General features: G+C 34.2%; 1 protein-coding gene across 1 annotated transcript; it reads left to right on the top strand.

The window, feature by feature from the left end:
• The first annotated feature begins 602 nt into the window (after nucleotides 1-602).
• LOC113590079 (hemicentin-1) lies at nucleotides 603-22,609 on the top strand. The gene is made up of 20 exons (XM_035522673.2): nucleotides 603-714; nucleotides 906-950; nucleotides 2,592-2,876; nucleotides 3,605-3,889; nucleotides 4,618-4,902; nucleotides 5,631-5,915; nucleotides 6,643-6,927; nucleotides 7,655-7,939; nucleotides 8,667-8,951; nucleotides 9,679-9,963; nucleotides 10,692-10,976; nucleotides 12,466-12,735; nucleotides 12,909-13,010; nucleotides 13,137-13,193; nucleotides 13,289-13,348; nucleotides 18,092-18,169; nucleotides 18,722-18,769; nucleotides 19,051-19,098; nucleotides 19,982-20,065; nucleotides 20,218-22,609. Exons 1-20 carry the CDS (start codon nucleotides 630-632, stop codon nucleotides 20,259-20,261), a joined length of 3,486 nt encoding a protein of 1,161 aa, XP_035378566.2. The 5' UTR covers nucleotides 603-629; the 3' UTR covers nucleotides 20,262-22,609.
• The last annotated feature ends 379 nt before the right edge of the window (nucleotides 22,610-22,988 follow it).

Genomic DNA, 22,988 nt, shown 5'->3' with positions numbered 1-22,988 from the left:
ATGTTGTAGCATTTTAATATGTGCAACTTGTAGACTAGTTATTGTGTAGTATTTAGGATACAATCGAATGTGAAGTATGAGATCATTGTTTTTCTCCTATGCTTCTTACTGTGAAAATCAACAGCTTTTATGCATTCATGACATTTATTTTTGTGTGTCACTAAACGTACATTTGCAGGATGTTGGTTTACCACACATTTGGTGGAGAGTACAAACTGTGTCTTAGGCAGCGTTGCTAAGAGACAAGACATATATGACTTGGGAGTGAAAAAAGCTCTGTTAAAATATTAACTGTAACCAGTAATGTATAATGTTTTGGGGAAAATTAAACTTTAAGCTCTGTTGGTTATTTCAGTTTACTTTTATATCATCAGATGCAAATGTAAAGTAACTGACTTTTTGTTCAATTATGTAGCATTTTGTAAAGGTAATGTTTTTCACTACTTTAGCATTTTTTTTTAATTATCTGTAGTAGTAGTAATAGTAATAGTTTTAGTTAAATGTTCATTCTCTCTATCTCTTTTGGCATGAAAAGGAAACTTTTTAAAAATGTAATTTCCTGTCAAGGGTAGGTACAGATACATGCTGTAATAGGAAGTCAACTCCCCCTACACAGACCAGAAAGAATCATGACTATTGAATGTACTGCTTTGCTTAAACCATTTATTATCTGGACTGGAAGAATGGCACTAATCAAATTCATCCTTGTAGCGGGTGAGAAAATTTTGAATGGTTATACACAGCTGTGCTTAAGTAGTGATACCTATAAGAGTTTGCTCACTTTCTGAGTTCTTTCATTTCATTGTGTTCTTTCCATTAGAAATGTCTGACTGATACACGCAAAGTTCTGTAGTAGATTTAACTTTACTTTTGTAGTAAAATATTTTCATTCTCTGTTTAAACAGGAGCCATCAGTGTGGTAATAAACCTGTCTCAAGAAGAGGTAGATGGTGAGCTCAATAATGGTCCTTTAGTCTGTGTTAATTTACATTTGTTAGTTTCAAATTCATACTAAAATTCCTGAAGCTTTTTGGATTTCCAGTAAATAAAAGAATACTAATAGTGCACTTGTAAATTAGGAGTAAGTGTAATAATTATGCAAAGTACAATCCAATATTTTGAGAAGTACATTTATGCACCTCTCATGTAATGAACATTTATATATATATATATAAAAATGTTCAAATGTGATAGGATGTACAGTATCTAAAGTAAGATAACTGACTCTAATCGAATCTGACATAGCCTTTCATCGATCTACAATAGCAGAGGATAGATCATTGATACAGCTGCATAGAAAAGATTTGTTTACATGAAAATAATTCTCCTTGTAGGAAACTCTTAACAAGGCTTAGAGAAATCATTAGTCTTAAACATAAACAAATGCAGCCCTATCAGCTAAAATGAACTCTAGGGTAGGGGTAGCTCAGTGGTTAAGATACTTGTAATAGGAAGGTTGCTGGTTCCAACCCCGTCACTGCCTAGTTATCATTTTTGGGTGCCTCAGCAAGACCCTTAACCCTCAAATGCTCAAGTTGTACTCAGTCATAAGTTGTAAGTTGCTTTGGATAAAAGTGTCAGCTAAATATAAAAAAATGTAAATGCATTCTGTATGGAAAGAGGCATTTACTGGTGAAATGGTGACTTTGAAGTGTGAAAATTCAAACACATCCTTAGACTGGATGACTACCTGGCTCAGAAATTCTGAGAAGATTATTGATGTAGAGATCAAAGATAATGGCAAAATTCTTTTAATTTCCTCTATAAAACCAAGCCACCTTGGAAAATACACTTGTGAAACTGAGGTTAAAGGTAGACCAAAGACAAGAGCAGTAAGCGCTGAATTTCTATTGACTGTTAATGGTAAGTCCACATCAACAAAATATTTATCAACTCAATAAAGCATTTGTTCTGCATTAAAGGACCATAAAACAATCCTAACATTTCTTAGCTGATCATTTCACTCTGTGTGATGTAAGAATATGTATCCTATTTAAAATGACCTTTTAGTTATTCTTGAGTTATTCTCCGCCTATGTCACCTTGTATATTGCCTATTTATCTAATCTCATTGTGGACCTTTGTTTAAGTACTCAACAAAAATCTAGCATCAAATTATGGTCAAATCAGATAACACTGAATTATGTTAGAATATTTTATCTTATTTTTTCAAAGTGAACATAGTAAGATTTCTTTTTCATCTTCTTGTTTAACTGACTTATTTCTCATAGGTGTGTAATCTCTTCTATGAAGGCCAGTAAAATTATAGTGTCCATAGATCTATGTAATGTAGACATACTAAGAATACAGAGGGTAAAACGACCCTCTCATTTCCAAATATGTTGAAAACAAATGTATACACTTGGTGAATGAAAAGTTTATAGTCCTTGCATTTTCTTAAATTAAGTAGGCCTGAATTAGAATGATGGTGACGTTTATAAGAAATGCATGTCTGTGATTGTGAACATATAATTTAAGTCTGAAAATCACAAGGTAATAATTGAAAGTAAGATATATCTGTTGTTTGTTTTTACAAAATAACTTGGGCATTATAAGCTCTACACTGTAATGAAAAATATCTTTCTTTCTTAGAACCCCCTCAACCAAAAGTAATTCTACATTCTGGATGGAAAGAAGCATTTACTGGTGAAATGGTGACTTTGAAGTGTGAAAATTCAAACACATCCTTAGACTGGATGACTACCTGGCTCAGAAATTCTGAGAAGATGACTGATGTAGAGATCAAAGATAATGGCAAAACTCTTTTAATTTCCTCTATAAAACCAAGCCACCTTGGAAAATACACTTGTGAAACTGAGGTTAAAGGGAGACCAAAGACAAGAGCAGTAAGCGCTGAATTTCTATTGACTGTTTATGGTAAGTCCTCATCAACAAAATATTTATCAACTCAATAAAGCATTTGTTCTGCATTAAAGGACTATAAAGCAATCCTAACATTTCTTAGCTGATCATTTCACTCTGTGTGATGTAAGAATATGTATCCTATTTAAAATGACCTTTTAGTTATTCTTGAGTTATTCTCCGCCTATGTCACCTTGTATATTGCCTATTTATCTAATCTCATTGTGGACCTTTGTTTAAGTACTCAACAAAAATCTAGCATCAAATTATGGTCAAATCAGATAACACTGAATTATGTTAGAATATTTTATCTTATTTTTTCACAGTGAACATAGTAAGATTTCTTTTTCATCTTCTTGTTTAACTGACTTATTTCTCATAGGTGTGTAATCTCTTCTATGAAGGCCAGTAAAATTATAGTGTCCATAGATCTATGTAATGTAGACATACTAAGAATACAGAGGGTAAAACGACCCTCTCATTTCCAAATATGTTCAAAACAAATGTATACACTTGATGAATGAAAAGTTTATAGTCCTTGCATTTTCTTAAATTAAGTAGGCCTGAATTAGAATGATGGTGACGTTTATAAGAAATGCATGTCTGTGATTGTGAACCTATAATTTAAGTCTGAAAATCACAAGGTAATAATTGAAAGTAAGATATATCTGTTGTTTGTTTTTACAAAATAACTTGGGCATTGTGAGCTCTACACTGTAATGAAAAATATATTTCTTTCTTAGAACCCCCTCAACCAAAAGTAATTCTAGATTCTGGATGGAAAGAAGCATTTACTGGTGAAATGGTGACTTTGAAGTGTGAAAATTCAATCACATCCTTAGACTGGATGACTACCTGGCTCAGAAATTCTGAGAAGATGACTGATGTAGAGATCAAAGATAATGGCAAAACTCTTTTAATTTCCTCTATAAAACCAAGCCACCTTGGAAAATACACTTGTGAAACTGAGGTTAAAGGGAGACCAAAGACAAGAGCAGTAAGCGCTGAATTTCTATTGACTGTTTATGGTAAGTCCTCATCAACAAAATATTTATCAACTCAATAAAGCATTTGTTCTGCATTAAAGGACTATAAAGCAATCCTAACATTTCTTAGCTGATCATTTCACTCTGTGTGATGTAAGAATATGTATCCTATTTAAAATGACCTTTTAGTTATTCTTGAGTTATTCTCCGCCTATGTCACCTTGTATATTGCCTATTTATCTAATCTCATTGTGGACCTTTGTTTAAGTACTCAACAAAAATCTAGCATCAAATTATGGTCAAATCAGATAACACTGAATTATGTTAGAATATTTTATCTTATTTTTTCACAGTGAACATAGTAAGATTTCTTTTTCATCTTCTTGTTTAACTGACTTATTTCTCATAGGTGTGTAATCTCTTCTATGAAGGCCAGTAAAATTATAGTGTCCATAGATCTATGTAATGTAGACATACTAAGAATACAGAGGGTAAAACGACCCTCTCATTTCCAAATATGTTGAAAACAAATGTATACACTTGGTGAATGAAAAGTTTATAGTCCTTGCATTTTCTTAAATTAAGTAGGCCTGAATTAGAATGATGGTGACGTTTATAAGAAATGCATGTCTGTGATTGTGAACCTATAATTTAAGTCTGAAAATCACAAGGTAATAATTGAAAGTAAGATATATCTGTTGTTTGTTTTTACAAAATAACTTGGGCATTGTGAGCTCTACACTGTAATGAAAAATATATTTCTTTCTTAGAACCCCCTCAACCAAAAGTAATTCTAGATTCTGGATGGAAAGAAGCATTTACTGGTGAAATGGTGACTTTGAAGTGTGAAAATTCAATCACATCCTTAGACTGGATGACTACCTGGCTCAGAAATTCTGAGAAGATGACTGATGTAGAGATCAAAGATAATGGCAAAACTCTTTTAATTTCCTCTATAAAACCAAGCCACCTTGGAAAATACACTTGTGAAACTGAGGTTAAAGGGAGACCAAAGACAAGAGCAGTAAGCGCTGAATTTCTATTGACTGTTTATGGTAAGTCCTCATCAACAAAATATTTATCAACTCAATAAAGCATTTGTTCTGCATTAAAGGACTATAAAGCAATCCTAACATTTCTTAGCTGATCATTTCACTCTGTGTGATGTAAGAATATGTATCCTATTTAAAATGACCTTTTAGTTATTCTTGAGTTATTCTCCGCCTATGTCACCTTGTATATTGCCTATTTATCTAATCTCATTGTGGACCTTTGTTTAAGTACTCAACAAAAATCTAGCATCAAATTATGGTCAAATCAGATAACACTGAATTATGTTAGAATATTTTATCTTATTTTTTCACAGTGAACATAGTAAGATTTCTTTTTCATCTTCTTGTTTAACTGACTTATTTCTCATAGGTGTGTAATCTCTTCTATGAAGGCCAGTAAAATTATAGTGTCCATAGATCTATGTAATGTAGACATACTAAGAATACAGAGGGTAAAACGACCCTCTCATTTCCAAATATGTTGAAAACAAATGTATACACTTGGTGAATGAAAAGTTTATAGTCCTTGCATTTTCTTAAATTAAGTAGGCCTGAATTAGAATGATGGTGACGTTTATAAGAAATGCATGTCTGTGATTGTGAACATATAATTTAAGTCTGAAAATCACAAGGTAATAATTGAAAGTAAGATATATCTGTTGTTTGTTTTTACAAAATAACTTGGGCATTGTGAGCTCTACACTGTAATGAAAAATATATTTCTTTCTTAGAACCCCCTCAACCAAAAGTAATTCTAGATTCTGGATGGAAAGAAGCATTTACTGGTGAAATGGTGACTTTGAAGTGTGAAAATTCAATCACATCCTTAGACTGGATGACTACCTGGCTCAGAAATTCTGAGAAGATGACTGATGTAGAGATCAAAGATAATGACAAAATTCTTTTAATTTCCTCTATAAAACCAAGCCACCTTGGAAAATACACTTGTGAAACTGAGGTTAAACATAGACCAAAGACAAGAGCAGTAAGCGCTGAATTTCTATTGACTGTTTATGGTAAGTCCTCATCAACAAAATATTTATCAACTCAATAAAGCATTTGTTCTGCATTAAAGGACCATAAAGCAATCCTAACATTTCTTAGCTGATCATTTCACTCTGTGTGATGTAAGAATATGTATCCTATTTAAAATGACCTTTTAGTTATTCTTGAGTTATTCTCCACCTATGTCACCTTGTATATTGCCTATTTATCTAATCTCATTGTGGACCTTTGTTTAAGTACTCAACAAAAATCTAGCATCAAATTATGGTCAAATCAGATAACACTGAATTATGTTAGAATATTTTATCTTATTTTTTCACAGTGAACATAGTAAGATTTCTTTTTCATCTTCTTGTTTAACTGACTTATTTCTCATAGGTGTGTAATCTCTTCTATGAAAGCCAGTAAAATTATAGTGTCCATAGATCTATGTAATGTAGACATACTAAGAATACAGAGGGTAAAACGACCCTCTCATTTCCAAATATGTTCAAAACAAATGTATAAACTTGGTGAATGAAAAGTGTATAGTCCTTGCATTTTCGTAAATTAAGTAGGCCTGAATTAGAATGATGGTGACGTTTATAAGAAATGCATGTCTGTGATTGTGAACATATAATTTAAGTCTGAAAATCACAAGGTAATAATTGAAAGTAAGATATATCTGTTGTTTGTTTTTACAAAATACCTTGGCATTGTGAGCTCTACACTGTAATGAAAAATATATTTCTTTCTTAGAACCCCCTCAACCAAAAGTAATTCTACATTCTGGATGGAAAGAAGCATTTACTGGTGAAATGGTGACTTTGAAGTGTGAAAATTCAATCACATCCTTAGACTGGATGACTACCTGGCTCAGAAATTCTGAGAAGATGACTGATGTAGAGATCAAAGATAATGACAAAATTCTTTTAATTTCCTCTATAAAACCAAGCCACCTTGGAAAATACACTTGTGAAACTGAGGTTAAACATAGACCAAAGACAAGAGCAGTAAGCGCTGAATTTCTATTGACTGTTTATGGTAAGTCCTCATCAACAAAATATTTATCAACTCAATAAAGCATTTGTTCTGCATTAAAGGACCATAAAGCAATCCTAACATTTCTTAGCTGATCATTTGACTCTGTGTGATGTAAGAATATGTATCCTATTTAAAATGACCTTTTAGTTATTCTTGAGTTATTCTCCGCCTATGTCACCTTGTATATTGCCTATTTATCTGATCTCATTGTGGACCTTTGTTTAAGTACTCAACAAAAATCTAGCATCAAATTATGGTCAAATCAGATAACACTGAATTATGTTAGAATATTTTATCTTATTTTTTCACAGTGAACATAGTAAGATTTCTTTTTCATCTTCTTGTTTAACTGACTTATTTCTCATAGGTGTGTAATCTCTTCTATGAAAGCCAGTAAAATTATAGTGTCCATAGATCTATGTAATGTAGACATACTAAGAATACAGAGGGTAAAACGACCCTCTCATTTCCAAATATGTTCAAAACAAATGTATAAACTTGGTGAATGAAAAGTGTGTAGTCCTTGCATTTTCGTAAATTAAGTAGGCCTGAATTAGAATGATGGTGACGTTTATAAGAAATGCATGTCTGTGATTGTGAACATATAATTTAAGTCTGAAAATCACAAGGTAATAATTGAAAGTAAGATATATCTGTTGTTTGTTTTTACAAAATACCTTGGCATTGTGAGCTCTACACTGTAATGAAAAATATATTTCTTTCTTAGAACCCCCTCAACCAAAAGTAATTCTACATTCTGGATGGAAAGAAGCATTTACTGGTGAAATGGTGACTTTGAAGTGTGAAAATTCAATCACATCCTTAGACTGGATGACTACCTGGCTCAGAAATTCTGAGAAGATGACTGATGTAGAGATCAAAGATAATGACAAAATTCTTTTAATTTCCTCTATAAAACCAAGCCACCTTGGAAAATACACTTGTGAAACTGAGGTTAAACATAGACCAAAGACAAGAGCAGTAAGCGCTGAATTTCTATTGACTGTTTATGGTAAGTCCTCATCAACAAAATATTTATCAACTCAATAAAGCATTTGTTCTGCATTAAAGGACCATAAAGCAATCCTAACATTTCTTAGCTGATCATTTGACTCTGTGTGATGTAAGAATATGTATCCTATTTAAAATGACCTTTTAGTTATTCTTGAGTTATTCTCCGCCTATGTCACCTTGTATATTGCCTATTTATCTGATCTCATTGTGGACCTTTGTTTAAGTACTCAACAAAAATCTAGCATCAAATTATGGTCAAATCAGATAACACTGAATTATGTTAGAATATTTTATCTTATTTTTTCACAGTGAACATAGTAAGATTTCTTTTTCATCTTCTTGTTTAACTGACTTATTTCTCATAGGTGTGTAATCTCTTCTATGAAAGCCAGTAAAATTATAGTGTCCATAGATCTATGTAATGTAGACATACTAAGAATACAGAGGGTAAAACGACCCTCTCATTTCCAAATATGTTCAAAACAAATGTATAAACTTGGTGAATGAAAAGTGTATAGTCCTTGCATTTTCGTAAATTAAGTAGGCCTGAATTAGAATGATGGTGACGTTTATAAGAAATGCATGTCTGTGATTGTGAACATATAATTTAAGTCTGAAAATCACAAGGTAATAATTGAAAGTAAGATATATCTGTTGTTTGTTTTTACAAAATACCTTGGCATTGTGAGCTCTACACTGTAATGAAAAATATATTTCTTTCTTAGAACCCCCTCAACCAAAAGTAATTCTAGATTCTGGATGGAAAGAAGCATTTACTGGTGAAATGGTGACTTTGAAGTGTGAAAATTCAATCACATCCTTAGACTGGATGACTACCTGGCTCAGAAATTCTGAGAAGATGACTGATGTAGAGATCAAAGATAATGACAAAATTCTTTTAATTTCCTCTATAAAACCAAGCCACCTTGGAAAATACACTTGTGAAACTGAGGTTAAACATAGACCAAAGACAAGAGCAGTAAGCGCTGAATTTCTATTGACTGTTTATGGTAAGTCCTCATCAACAAAATATTTATCAACTCAATAAAGCATTTGTTCTGCATTAAAGGACCATAAAGCAATCCTAACATTTCTTAGCTGATCATTTCACTCTGTGTGATGTAAGAATATGTATCCTATTTAAAATGACCTTTTAGTTATTCTTGAGTTATTCTCCGCCTATGTCACCTTGTATATTGCCTATTTATCTGATCTCATTGTGGACCTTTGTTTAAGTACTCAACAAAAATCTAGCATCAAATTATGGTCAAATCAGATAACACTGAATTATGTTAGAATATTTTATCTTATTTTTTCACAGTGAACATAGTAAGATTTCTTTTTCATCTTCTTGTTTAACTGACTTATTTCTCATAGGTGTGTAATCTCTTCTATGAAAGCCAGTAAAATTATAGTGTCCATAGATCTATGTAATGTAGACATACTAAGAATACAGAGGGTAAAACGACCCTCTCATTTCCAAATATGTTCAAAACAAATGTATAAACTTGGTGAATGAAAAGTGTATAGTCCTTGCATTTTCGTAAATTAAGTAGGCCTGAATTAGAATGATGGTGACGTTTATAAGAAATGCATGTCTGTGATTGTGAACATATAATTTAAGTCTGAAAATCACAAGGTAATAATTGAAAGTAAGATATATCTGTTGTTTGTTTTTACAAAATACCTTGGCATTGTGAGCTCTACACTGTAATGAAAAATATATTTCTTTCTTAGAACCCCCTCAACCAAAAGTAATTCTAGATTCTGGATGGAAAGAAGCATTTACTGGTGAAATGGTGACTTTGAAGTGTGAAAATTCAATCACATCCTTAGACTGGATGACTACCTGGCTCAGAAATTCTGAGAAGATGACTGATGTAGAGATCAAAGATAACGACAAAATTCTTTTAATTTCCTCTATAAAACCAAGCCACCTTGGAAAATACACTTGTGAAACTGAGGTTAAAGATAGACCAAAGACAAGAGCAGTAAGCGCTGAATTTCTATTGACTGTTTATGGTAAGTCCTCATCAACAAAATATTTATCAACTCAATAAAGCATTTGTTCTGCATTAAAGGACCATAAAGCAATCCTAACATTTCTTAGCTGATCATTTCACTCTGTGTGATGTAAGAATATGTATCCTATTTAAAATGACCTTTTAATTATTCTTGAGTTATTCTCTGCCTATGTCACCTTGTATATTGCCTATTTATCTAATCTCATTGTGGACCTTTGTTTAAGTACTCAACAAAAATCTAGCATCAAATTATGGTCAAATCAGATAACACTGAATTATGTTAGAATATTTTATCTTATTTTTTCACAGTGAACATAGTAAGATTTCTTTTTCATCTTCTTGTTTAACTGACTTATTTCTCATAGGTGTGTAATCTCTTCTATGAAAGCCAGTAAAATTATAGTGTCCATAGATCTATGTAATGTAGACATACTAAGAATACAGAGGGTAAAACGACCCTCTCATTTCCAAATATGTTCAAAACAAATGTATAAACTTGGTGAATGAAAAGTGTATAGTCCTTGCATTTTCGTAAATTAAGTAGGCCTGAATTAGAATGATGGTGACGTTTATAAGAAATGCATGTCTGTGATTGTGAACATATAATTTAAGTCTGAAAATCACAAGGTAATAATTGAAAGTAAGATATATCTGTTGTTTGTTTTTACAAAATAACTTGGGCATTGTGAGCTCTACACTGTAATGAAAAATATCTTTCTTTCTTAGAACCCCCTCAACCAAAAGTAATTCTACATTCTGGATGGAAAGAAGCATTTACTGGTGAAATGGTGACTTTGAAGTGTGAAAATTCAAACACATCCTTAGACTGGATGACTACCTGGCTCAGAAATTCTGAGAAGATGACTGATGTAGAGATCAAAGATAATGGCACAATTCTTTTAATTTCCTCTATAAAACCAAGCCACCTTGGAAAATACACTTGTGAAACTGAGGTTAAAGATAGACCAAAGACAAGAGCAGTAAGCGCTGAATTTCTATTGACTGTTTATGGTAAGTCCTCATCAACAAAATATTTATCAACTCAATAAAGCATTTGTTCTGCATTAAAGGACCATAAAGCAATCCTAACATTTCTTAGCTGATCATTTCACTCTGTGTGATGTAAGAATATGTATCCTATTCAAAATGACCTTTTAGTTATTCTTGAGTTATTCTCCGCCTATGTCACCTTGTATATTGCCTATTTATCTAATCTCATTGTGGACCTTTGTTTAAGTACTCAACAAAAATCTAGCATCAAATTATGGTCAAATCAGATAACACTGAATTATGTTAGACTATTTTAACTTATTTTTTTCACAGTGAATATGGTAAGATTTCTTTTTCATCTTGTTATTTTCCTGCAGTTGTTTCCCTTACCTGTTTTTGCCTTGCTGCAATTTTCATAGCCATAAACAAACATTCTTGCAACGATGTGTAAATTGTGGCACGACTAGAGTTTTGACATTTGATATCTGATGGCACACTAGTATTTTCAAACCCACTATGTATAAACAGAACTTGTTACCACCTCCCAAGACCCACTAATTAAATATAACTAGTTATGTTATCCATAATAAGTAAGAACAAATAACTCCATTGTAAAAATCCATAGGTGTAAAGTTAATCTGTTCTCCCAGAGTGTCCTTAGCTGTCCAGGGCCTCAGTGAAATATCAAGTTACTTATGAGAACATTATCTACTGGTTTTAAGAATATTATCCTCAACTTTCTATCATAGTTTCTCTTATTCCATGAAGCAGCCTTGTGAGCAGTAGGTAATTGAAAAGCATATTGGTATCTTTGGCGAGCATCCATACAGTATGTAGAATGTGGAACATCCTGCTGCTTTTAAATGGGAGCAGTTTTAGGTGAAGATAAGCTTTCAGTGAATATCTTCAGTTTGATTTTTCATTTGAACAAAGTCTAATTCAATTGAACACAGTCTAACACAGTCTAATTACATTAATGCAGTTTCTCCATATAGGAGGCGTCTTGAAGCTGTCATCACCAGCAAAGGCTTTTGTATGAAGTATTAAATAAATTTCAGTACGCGTGTTCAATACTTTTTCCCTGAGTCATTTCTCATTATTACACATAGCTTAATTTATGGACATCTATGGTTTGATTTCTTTGCATGTGTGGATTGGATGGGTTTTTGTGACATCTGGTGAGAATTTCATGTCAATAGCACCTTTAGAAATATATTTCTTTAGAAAATTGGTGACGTATTCAATACTTATTTCACCCGCTGTATAGGCACACCATTAAACTTTCGTGCATCTGTCCAGAAGCATGGCAACGCCCTACACACACACACATCACAAAGGTGTAAGGGAAATGCTGTGTCTGAAATGCTGAATTATATTCTGTTTAAAATCATCATCTTAAAGATATTTGATTTTTTGTTGTTGTGTATTTTGTAAAAATAACATCTTTGTTAACCATATGTTTATAGTTGAACGTGTTTGGTGTTGTTAATGCTGTTTGATGCATTTTTAGCCCGTCCATCAGCTGTGCTAATTCTGGAGACAAGCTGGTCTGATATCATGTCTGTGGCCACACTGACTCTGAAATGTGAGGTCCGTGGTCAGCTCGAATGGAACTACACATGGTACAAGGATGAAATATTTGAGATCACTAGCACAGAACAAATGTACAGTATAAAGGCCACACATGAAACATTTAAGAGTGAATACAAATGCAGAGGCAACAGGACACAGCGGCCACTATACTCTTCCTTTAGTGAGGGCTTCAAAGCTAATAATATTGGTGAGTTATGAACAAAGTAATTAAAGTCAATTTATATAATATTAAAGTATATTAATAATATTGTTTATTATGCAAGTTACAGATATCAACAAGCTAATCTAGATAAAGATTTTTTTCTTAATTAAGCACTGAGGGCATAAGCATAATTTTTTTTTTCCTTCTCATAATTGCAGTCCTAAAACGAAAAGTGCTGCTAGCCATCTCTGGATGTGTTGTATGCAGTATGCTCCTCCTTTTCATTGGGTGCATAGCTTTACGCTTCAAGCGCAAAACAGGTGATTCAAATGCTGAATTACAAATGCTGAATTATATTATTCTGTTTAAAAGATATTAATTTTTTTTTGTTGTTGTGTATTTTGTAGCTTTTAATCATCACTAAAATGTGCTTCTTCTACCACTAGAGAAAAAGGATATGGTGAAAGAAGACTTGTTTTTTTCAATGACAGCTTCTATGACACGTAGGTGAATTAATAGTTTTATCACTTGTCCAGAATTGCATAATTCCATGAGTTGTTGTTGCAAGAATAGTTCAAGGATTTGCATTTCCTCACAGAAACAAGTTCACCCTTACAGGAGTATATGATGCAAACTGAACCTCCACTTGACATGGAAGGTAAATAGACCATCAGGAATTATAGCATCTCATAGCACTGAATTTTCTAAAACACAGAGGGATGGAGTTTCCTGTTTTGTTTTGTTTTATTTATTCGCCAACTTGGATTTTAGTGAGACTTTTATATATAAAGCATTGAATGCAAAAAACAAACAATCTTTATGTAATCTGAAGGCAAGAGAAAGTGGGCCAGATTTGTAAAACTTGAGGGCATTCACATTACAACATGCAAAGTGTGTGACACACTTAGAATTCCTATACATAAAGCCACTATGGAGATAATGTATAACAGTGGTACATACACCTGCACCCAAGGTAAAAGCCAATCAAAATAAACATATAAATGAATCAATAAAGATCCATGTGAGACCAATGAACCTGCCAGTTGCATAAAAATGTAACACATAGTAAGCCAGGACCTGCATGGTTGTACTGAGTTGATGACCTCAGTCCTTCTAAATCATGACGGAGCAAAAAAATAAAAATAATAATGTATCTCTCCTAAGTCTATAGTTGTGGCCAAGTTGAAACACATATTTTGGTTTTCACAAAGTTTACTGCCTCAGTTTTTTTTTAGATCTTTTTTGTCAGATGTTTATATGGTATAGTGAAGTACAATTATAAGCATTTCATAAGTAACTTTTTTATTGACAAATGCATCAAATTTAAGCAAAGACTTGATATTTACAGTGTTGACCCTTTTTCTTTTTTAAGACTTATGCAATTTGCCTTGGAATGCTGGATATCAGCTTCTGGGCAAAATCTTGACTGATGGGAACCCATTCTTCCCTAATCAGTAGTTGGAGTTGATCACAGTTTCTGTGTTTGTTTGTCCACCCTCTTTATGAGGATTGACCACAGGTTCTCAATAAGATTGAGATCTGGGGAGTTTGCTGGCCATGCACCCAAAATTTCAATGTTTTGTTCACCAAGCCACTTGGTTATCACTTTTGCTTTGTGACTTGGTGCTCTGTCATGCTGGAAAAAGCATTGTTCATCACCAAATTGCTCCTGGATCGTTGGGAGAAATTGCTCTTGGAGGATGTTTTGATACCATTCCTTATTCATGGCAGTGTTCTTAGAAAAAAAATTGAGCAAACCCACTCCCTTAGATGAGAAGGAACCTCACACATGAATGGTCTCAGGATTAATCACTGTTGACATAACAGGACTCATGGTAGCGCTCACCTTTTCTTATCTGCACAATAATTTGTCCAGTTGTCCCAAACAGTCTGAAGGGGGCTGCATCACAGAAAATAACTTTACCGCAGTCGTCTGCAGTCCAATTGCTATACTTCCTGCAGAATGTCAGTCTGTCCTTGATGTTTTTCTTGGAGAGAAATGGCTTCTTTGCTGCCCTTCTTGACACCAAGCCATCCTCCAAAAGCCTTTGCCTCACTGTGCATGCAGATGCACTCACACCTGCCTTCTGCTATTCCTGAGCAAGCTCTGCACTGGTGGTGACCCAATCCCGTAGCTGCATCCTCTTTAGGAGACTTTCTTGTGTGCCCCAAAGCCTTCTTCACTGCAATTGAACCTCTCTCCTTGAAGTTCTTGATGATTCAATAAATGGTTGATTTAGGTGCTGTCTTACAAGCAGCAATGTCCTTGTTGGTGAAGCCCTTTTGAGGTAATTCAGTGATGACTGCACGTGTTTCCTTGGAGATAACCATGGTTAACAGAAGAAAACTTCAAGCACTACCACCCTTTTAATGTAACTACTCTGCTCTTCTAATCAGCATGACAGAGTGATATCAGCTGCCTTGACCTCATTAACACTTTCTCCTGAGCTAACATGAAGATCACTGAAATGATGTTAGCAGGCTGTTTTTTTGGCAGGGCTGAAATGCAGTGGCTGGAATGCAGTCATTTTTTGTGATTAAGTTAATTTTCATAGCAAGGAATGACTTTGCAATTAATTACAATTCATCTGATCACTCATCATAATCTAGAGTAAATGCAACTTGCCACCATAAAAACTGAAGCAGCAAACTTTATGAAAACCAAAATTTGTGCTAGTCTGTTTAAAGTTTCTTCCTCTATAAAGCAAAGCAACTCTGGGTGGCTGCGTAATATGTTATGTGCTGCCATGTGTTGTGTAGCTGACTGATGAATGAGGCATTTACGTGGCCTCTTAATAGAGCGTCACAAAGCCAACACAGCAGGGGAGACCCCTGTGGATTCATGAAGGGCTGCATTGATTACCACACAAAATGTGGGTAACTAGCAGTCCCTGCCCTGATTGTGCTTACCCATAAACAATCATGGTTCTCATGATATGGTTCACCCTTTTGGCAAGATTGGTCTGGTGATGGTAGGCCAAAGTTAACTTCTGAGTTACCCCCCACCATCTCATATAACTTTGCCATCATGATACTTGTCCACTGTGGTCCACAGTCTGAAACAATGTGAGCTCACACCCCAGTGAGTAAAGATGTCATTTCTGAGTATGCTGCATACCAGTGGTTTAAAGGGAACAACTCTACTCTTAATGACATAGTCCACAACTACCATCAACATGGTGTTCCTGAAGGGACTCATTAGTAAGAAACCCATGAAATCCTCTCCTTTCATCTCTTCAGGGTTCTTGTAACTGCTGGCAAATCTGGCACTCCACATATTTCCACACATCCTTTCTAATGCTAGGCCACCATGCCACCTCCAGAATCTTCTCAAGGGTCTTCATACAGCCAGGGTGACCCATAAAAGAGCTACTGTGGAAGTAGTTGAGGCACTACCAATGAATAATTGTAACCCCTGAATTTGGAAGTCACTCTGCGATTTAAGACAGCATGCTGCTCCATCTTGGTACTGAAGCAGGTTTGTTTTACTATCTTACATACGAGGCTATGTTTCTGAGAGGCCTTGATATTTTGAAAGGTGGTTGATAAGTCACTCATAGAAGGAGCTCTTGAAAGTGCATCAGATAAAAAGTTGCAGCAACCTAACATGTAATACATTCTGAAGTCAAAGGTTTGGAGTCTCAGAGTCCAGTGTGTCAGTCTGCTCACTGTCTGCACAGTCAGTCTGCACAGTCTTTGAGCAGTTAAAAGCCCACATAAGTTGATGTTTAGGCCATGGTAGTCCACAAAAAATGGAAAGAACAATTAGGCTTCAGACCCTCAACCCCAGGGACAGGCCAGGAGGAGGAAGATCTTTCAACATCTCCTGGTGCTTCTGTTGTCCTCTTGAAGTTCTACTTAATCATGGCAATTAATTAATTAATGCAGTGCAGTTATTAACTTTGCGAGGAAGTGATGTGTGTTCCCATTATACATGTATTAGGTGTATTGGGTGATGGGGCATTTTGCAGAGGACTAAAAACTCCAAATCTAGTAGATGTGGCATGCAGAGGTTGTCATACTTAAGCACATAGGCATCAGTTTTGTAGGGCACCTCAAGGAGCTTGAGAAAAAATGTAAAATTCCCTTCAGCCTTGCTCCCTTAATCATCTGCCATAATGAATGCTTGGTTTCCACATGGCTTCAGGCTTTGATGCTCCTTGGATATCTGTCTCCACAAATTTTGGATGAGAATGTATGTGCTACTAGTGTCCAATAGAGCATTTCCCCCTGACACCATGGATCTAAATAGGCATGATTAGGAGAGGGCACACCCTTATTGATGTTCTTTTCCCTGATTTTTTGTGGTTTGGTGCTCATCTGAACTGACATTCTGCATCAAGTTCCAGTAACCTATAAAGGCAGACTCTCTATATCCAGTATTGACTAGCTGATTCAATCCTCCTTTTTTTTTTATTTTTGTTGCCAGCCACCCACTTTGGGCTGAACCTTGTAATACCTCATTGAGCATGTCCACTAATGTTGAGGTCATGTCGATTTCATTCCCCCTTTCACTGATCCCCTCTTCCATCTTTATATCCATCATTTAGTGCAAAGTGTTAGGGTCTCCTCATGCTCTTGGGCTTGGTAGTCTCAGAAAGGATGCAACACAAAAATAAACTTATGGAGACACCAAAAAGCCAAGTAGGTTTTAGCCAATTTTATTTAATAAAAAAACAAGTTACATAAACAAAGTAACATCATCACAAAAATCAAGCAGGTATAGCATCAGGATGGGTCCAACAAAACAAACAAAACAATCTATGGACCCTTCGAATTCTCTCGTCCCTAAAAAAGCCAATAACAAAAATACAACAGAGCTTCCATGACTCCCTAATGAAAAAGAAAAAGGAAAAATGGGTAACAATGAAAATATTGCCAACCCCTGCAACTCCAATTAAGATCTAACAAGAGTAGACACAGTCTCATGACACCAGGAGTGAGATGACATTGTAGTACATGATTAATGTAGAAAACTTTGAATTTTTTCATGATATGCAAATATTTATTGATTCCATTATCCACAATAATATTCCACTATGAAAAATAAACATTTAATTGTTCAGATTAATGTGTGCTTCTCACAAAATCAGATGTGTGCTTCTCACAAAATCTGATTGATTATTCTATTAATTATACTAGATCCCTTGTGGAGATAGGGAGTCAGTGCAGAAAAGTATGCATAATTGTGCATGCCTGAAACACAATTAAAAATGTATTTTTGATTTGTGGCATGTAAAAAAAAAGGTGATATTTGTAAAGTGAATTAAATTAAAGTAATTAACTAACTAATAATAATAATAATAATGATGATGATGATGTATCTCTATTTTTTCCTTTTCAGTATTTTCTAAAATGTGTCTTGTACATGGACTACTCTCTTTCTAATTTATTTTATCAGAATGCAATCAGACTGCAGTATTAATTAATGAGCCAATATCTACAGTATCATCTACAGACTTGGATGATCACATCAAAAGTAAGATGTCTTCTGTTTGAGAGATGCATATTGCATATTGTTGCCTTCATTTAGGAAAGCAGTGTTTACATAGATAAACATACATATAATTCCTGGTTTAAAGTAAAGCCTGGATAGCAAGTATAGATTTCTGGACTTACTGCAGCCATAATGTTTGATCCAGTACATTAAAATGTATAAGTTTTTATTAATATTGCACTTTTCTAAAATATTGTACTTGCCATTTACTTAATAGGCCTATATCTGTCTTTAGAAGCAACTTAGAAATGTAAATGAATTAACTGACTTTAACAACTGAACCAGTGCCTTGGTATTACATTCTGGGATCTAGGTAAGAGGCAGGACTGAGGCCTTTTTAAAATTTGAGCTTGAGGTGCTCAGCTCAAGGCCCATCTGCAATGTGTGTCCTGCAAGCCCCTTCCGTTTGCTTAATGCAATTTTAACAAAACTTGTTACCGCACTATAAACAGCCTCAGGTACAGTCAATGGTATTCTTCTGCACATACTTATTAATGGTATAAACGCTATTTTTTTCTTGTTGTTTACTCAAAGCTGAGGTTCTTCTATCAAAAGATACTGAAGGATTGAAATCCTTTAAAGGTATTTATTTGACTTGATTATTTTGATATAATTCATATGTTTAGTTATTTGAGAATATTTAGTCTCAGATAAAGGTTTAAGAGTATAAGTTGAAATACCTCCATCTAAAGATACTGAAGGGTTAAAATCCTTTAAATGTATTTATTTAATGTGATTCCTGTGAAATCATTAAAATATTTTCCATTATATTCAGATTTAGATTAATGTCATTCCAGTTTCTTTATACATGTTTCTGCCTCACATAAGATGTAAAATTAGTTTTTATTTTCTTTTATTTTAAGTTGAGACATCACCAAGGACAGAGCATGATGGATTAAAGTCTCTTAAAGGTACAACTTTTGCATACAAAAAAGACATTATGCATTTGTCTAGATCCTGCTGCCTAGTTGTAAATTAAGGGAAGCCTGGGCTATGATCCATTCTTAATGATGACACAGCCTAAAGTATAGAGGAGACATCATGAATAATTTCCTAATGAAAATTGACATATATACCATATAAATCCTTGCTTTTCATCAGCTTCAAGATGAGGTGACTAAACTATGTAAATACATTTAAAAGGTGTTAAAGCAGGATTCCAACTATAGTACTACTCAGTATATCAAAATGTAAGTGTTTTTTTTTTTTTAATGGTACATAATAATACATGGAATATTTTGGGTTTTTTTTTAAAGTAAGATATTTTCTTTATGATCATAAGTAAACCAGAGACAGAAAAAGTCTGTACATGCACAGGAATGTATTAATAGTATAGCTTGGCAAATACTAGGGATAAGACCATGAAAGGCTTTCAGTGCTACGAGGAATCATTTTTGATAACTCCTGTCCTCTGTTTCTAATCCCAAATTTATGTTAACTGATCAGTGTGGGGAAAAAATGGTGCATGAATGGTGTATGAAAAAATTTTGATTTTTGTAGTCAGTTGTAGTCATTTTCACATAGGCACATACTCTGCATGCCAGCTGCACTGGAGCACCAAGCTAAATTTTGTGAAGATGTGAAGCACCTAAAAAGCACCTGTTTGTAACATTTAACATCTTAAAGATTTTCCACAAGAGGTCACTGCTAGCACTCAGGTAGAAGCACTATGTGAGTGGTGCTCTCATTAATGACAGTGTCCTTGTAACGCTAAATTGAGATTTTTAATGGTGAGAGGGTAGGCTAGCTGAATTCTCATTGCACTGCAATCATTTGTCATATTTTATTTTGCAGGTGCAATACATACCAATTCTTCATCTGTTCTTCCCTCTCAAGCTGAGACACCTCAATCAGCAGAAAATGTTTCAACTTTTAAAGGTACACATTGCTCACAAGTGTGATAGAAGTTAAGAGCATTTATGGGGTGCTAAGCGCAATAGCAGTTATTTATTAACATTTTTTCAGAATAAATACATTTTAATTTTTTTGCACAATTGATATATTTACCAAGTCTTTTCTTTAATTTCAAGTTGCGGAACCACCACTGACAGAGAAAGGACCTGAGAAAGATTAACATTAACGTTAACATTTTAAAAATCAAGGTATACATTTTAAATGGTTATTTTACATTACTGTGCAAATGTCTGCTGGTACAATTATAGAAATTTCCCTTTAGCTCTTTTACAGCAATTGTGGACCATCTTTCAACATTCAACTTCAAGATCTGAGTGGCAGAAAAAAACAAATACATGTATTTCATATGGGAAAATGCAAATAATTACCATAATATAGTTAACAACAGTCAGTAATCCAAAGTAAATGACAACTACATTAGTGTCTTCTTGTCATTATTACATTGCAACATCAAATCATATATATATATATATATATATATATATATATAATCCCCTTTTCCCATAGTTATGCTCAAAATGTTGCATACTTGTGTATAGGGTTTGTTTTATTGTAGAGTACTATATTATGCGCATGCTTTATTGGAAAATATAGATACTGAAATTGAGAGAGCAAAAAAAAAGAGTTTTTGGGTTATAAGAAATTGTATGCAGTTTTTGTGTACAATTGTGCAAGTATAGGTGCTGTAAGTCATAAGGATTAATATTCAAAATATATACATTTTAAAAAATATATAGATATACTGTATTCTTGAAGTTACATAGTATAGTATCATTGATATTATTTCACAGACAAGTTATTTAAATCCTGTCATCACGTTTTTGATATGTTTGTCTTGTCTCTACACTGTGTACGATTATTAGGCAAGTTGTATTTTTGAGGATTCATTTTATTATTGAACAACTCCAGTGCAGGACAGTCAATCCAGAATGTTAATAAACCTCAAACCTGAATATTTAAGTAGAAGTGAGCTTTTGGCTTTATAGGAGAATATCTATGTGTACATAATTATTGGGCTATTAGTGTGCTGAATTATTATACAACTAAATGAAAAATGTACATTTTCCCATCTCACTGATTTATTTTCACCTGTTTAAAGTGAGAATAATAAACAACTCAATTTACAAATAAACATTTCAGATATTAAAAAAAAAAATCAATATAGCCAATATAGCCACCCTTCTTTTCAGTAACAGTCATAAGCCTTCCATTCATGGAGTCTGTCAGTTTCTTTATATGTTGATGATCAACTTTTTGTGCAGCGAAAACCTCCTGTTTAAGAAGGGCCCTCAATAGGGTGTAGGTCAGGTGAGGAAGGGGGCCATGTCATTATTCTTTCATCCTTAAGGCCTCTACTGGCTAGCCACACAGTGAAGTACTTCGATGCATGCAGGAGCATTGTCTGGCATAAAAATGATAGTCTTCTAGAAATATGCAGACTTTCCTGTACCACTGCTTGAAGAATGTTTCTTCTAAAAACTGGCAATAGGTTAGTTGAGTCCATCTTCAAACCGAAAAGCTCCCGACTAGCTCATCTTTAATAATATCAGCCCATAACAGTACCCCACCACCATCTTGCTGGTGTCTGAGTGGAAGTGGTGCTTGACTCAGATGAGCTTAGTTTGAGGGTAACCTTTGAATTACATGATTTTGTTCTTTTATTATGCTTGGAAAACCTTTGCTTTTCCTTTACCTTTCTTTCCTATCACATTTATCACTGTCAAGACAGGTGACCATTTCTAATTGCATTTACTCAGTAAGGACAATATATCATTTGATTTTTATTGATCTGAAGAGTTGTGTCATGTTACAATCTTCTTCCCACTGATCATGTGGTATGGCCTGCCATGTGCAGTGGGAGACCATTATTGACTGTTCAATGTGACTGCTTCCTTGTTTGTTGCCACACCCCTTGTTAAACACACAACTTGACCTTGTTCTTTGTTTTATTTATGTTTGTACTTAAACCCTTGTGTGTAGTATCACATTCTTGGTCATTGTTCATGTGCATGTTAGCTGTTCATGTTCATGTTCATGAGATGGTGGATTGAGCAGTAATCTGACCCTATCTGAAACAAAGGAAATTAATAAATCATGAGTTAGTTCTCACTGCATGAACACCTCATGAAACCTGACTATAAGTTAGCTGAACGTCAGAAGACCATTAGAATAAGAATGTTAAAGAAGGTTTTTTGCAAACACTATTTAGTTGGCTTTATCCTGTGTTTTTGTGTCACAGAATGTTCGCCTCTCGCGAGTCACGTGGTTTGGCCCACCACGTGCAGTGGGAGGATCTTCGTTTGTAACCACGCCTGCACACACCTGCACCTTGTTTGTCTTTATGTATTTAAAACCCACATCAGTGTGCGCACAGTGTTGTTTGTTTGTGTCTAAATGTAACATTAGTGAATATGTTTGTCTAGCTTGTATTAATGTTAAAAATTGTTAATATTAAATGTGCCACTATAGTCTTTATATTTTATGTAAATAAATGTTTGTCCATGCTGAGAGAGTCTGTGTGTCCTGCTCCACGCCCTTCGGCACTCATTACATTTTGTTAAAATATTTTTGCTAATCCTCTGCAGTTTTTCAATTACTTTTATCAGATTAATTTCCCTGTTGAATTGATCAAGTTGGCAAAAGTTAATTCAGCGAATCATAGATATACCGAGATGACAGTACCTTACTTCTAAACATCATCTGACGAGTTGCATGCCATAAAGGGTGACCAACAGTCCAGCTTTGGACCACAGCAAAGGCATTCCTGTCTCCAAGAAACTGATCTTAGATAGTTTGTGTATCATGTAAGGTTTATTCGGTTTTAATATGGACAGTACAAACAACCCCTCAACACACAAACGAGCAGCTGTTCTGGGCTTGATTACAC

This window comes from Electrophorus electricus, chromosome 24 (assembly GCF_041902795.1).
Source record: "Electrophorus electricus isolate QZ-2024a chromosome 24, ASM4190279v1, whole genome shotgun sequence".
In the NCBI taxonomy this organism is placed as follows: domain Eukaryota; kingdom Metazoa; phylum Chordata; class Actinopteri; order Gymnotiformes; family Gymnotidae; genus Electrophorus; species Electrophorus electricus.
Note: the sequence above shows the minus strand (reverse complement) of the source record. Positions and strands in the feature narration are given on the sequence as shown.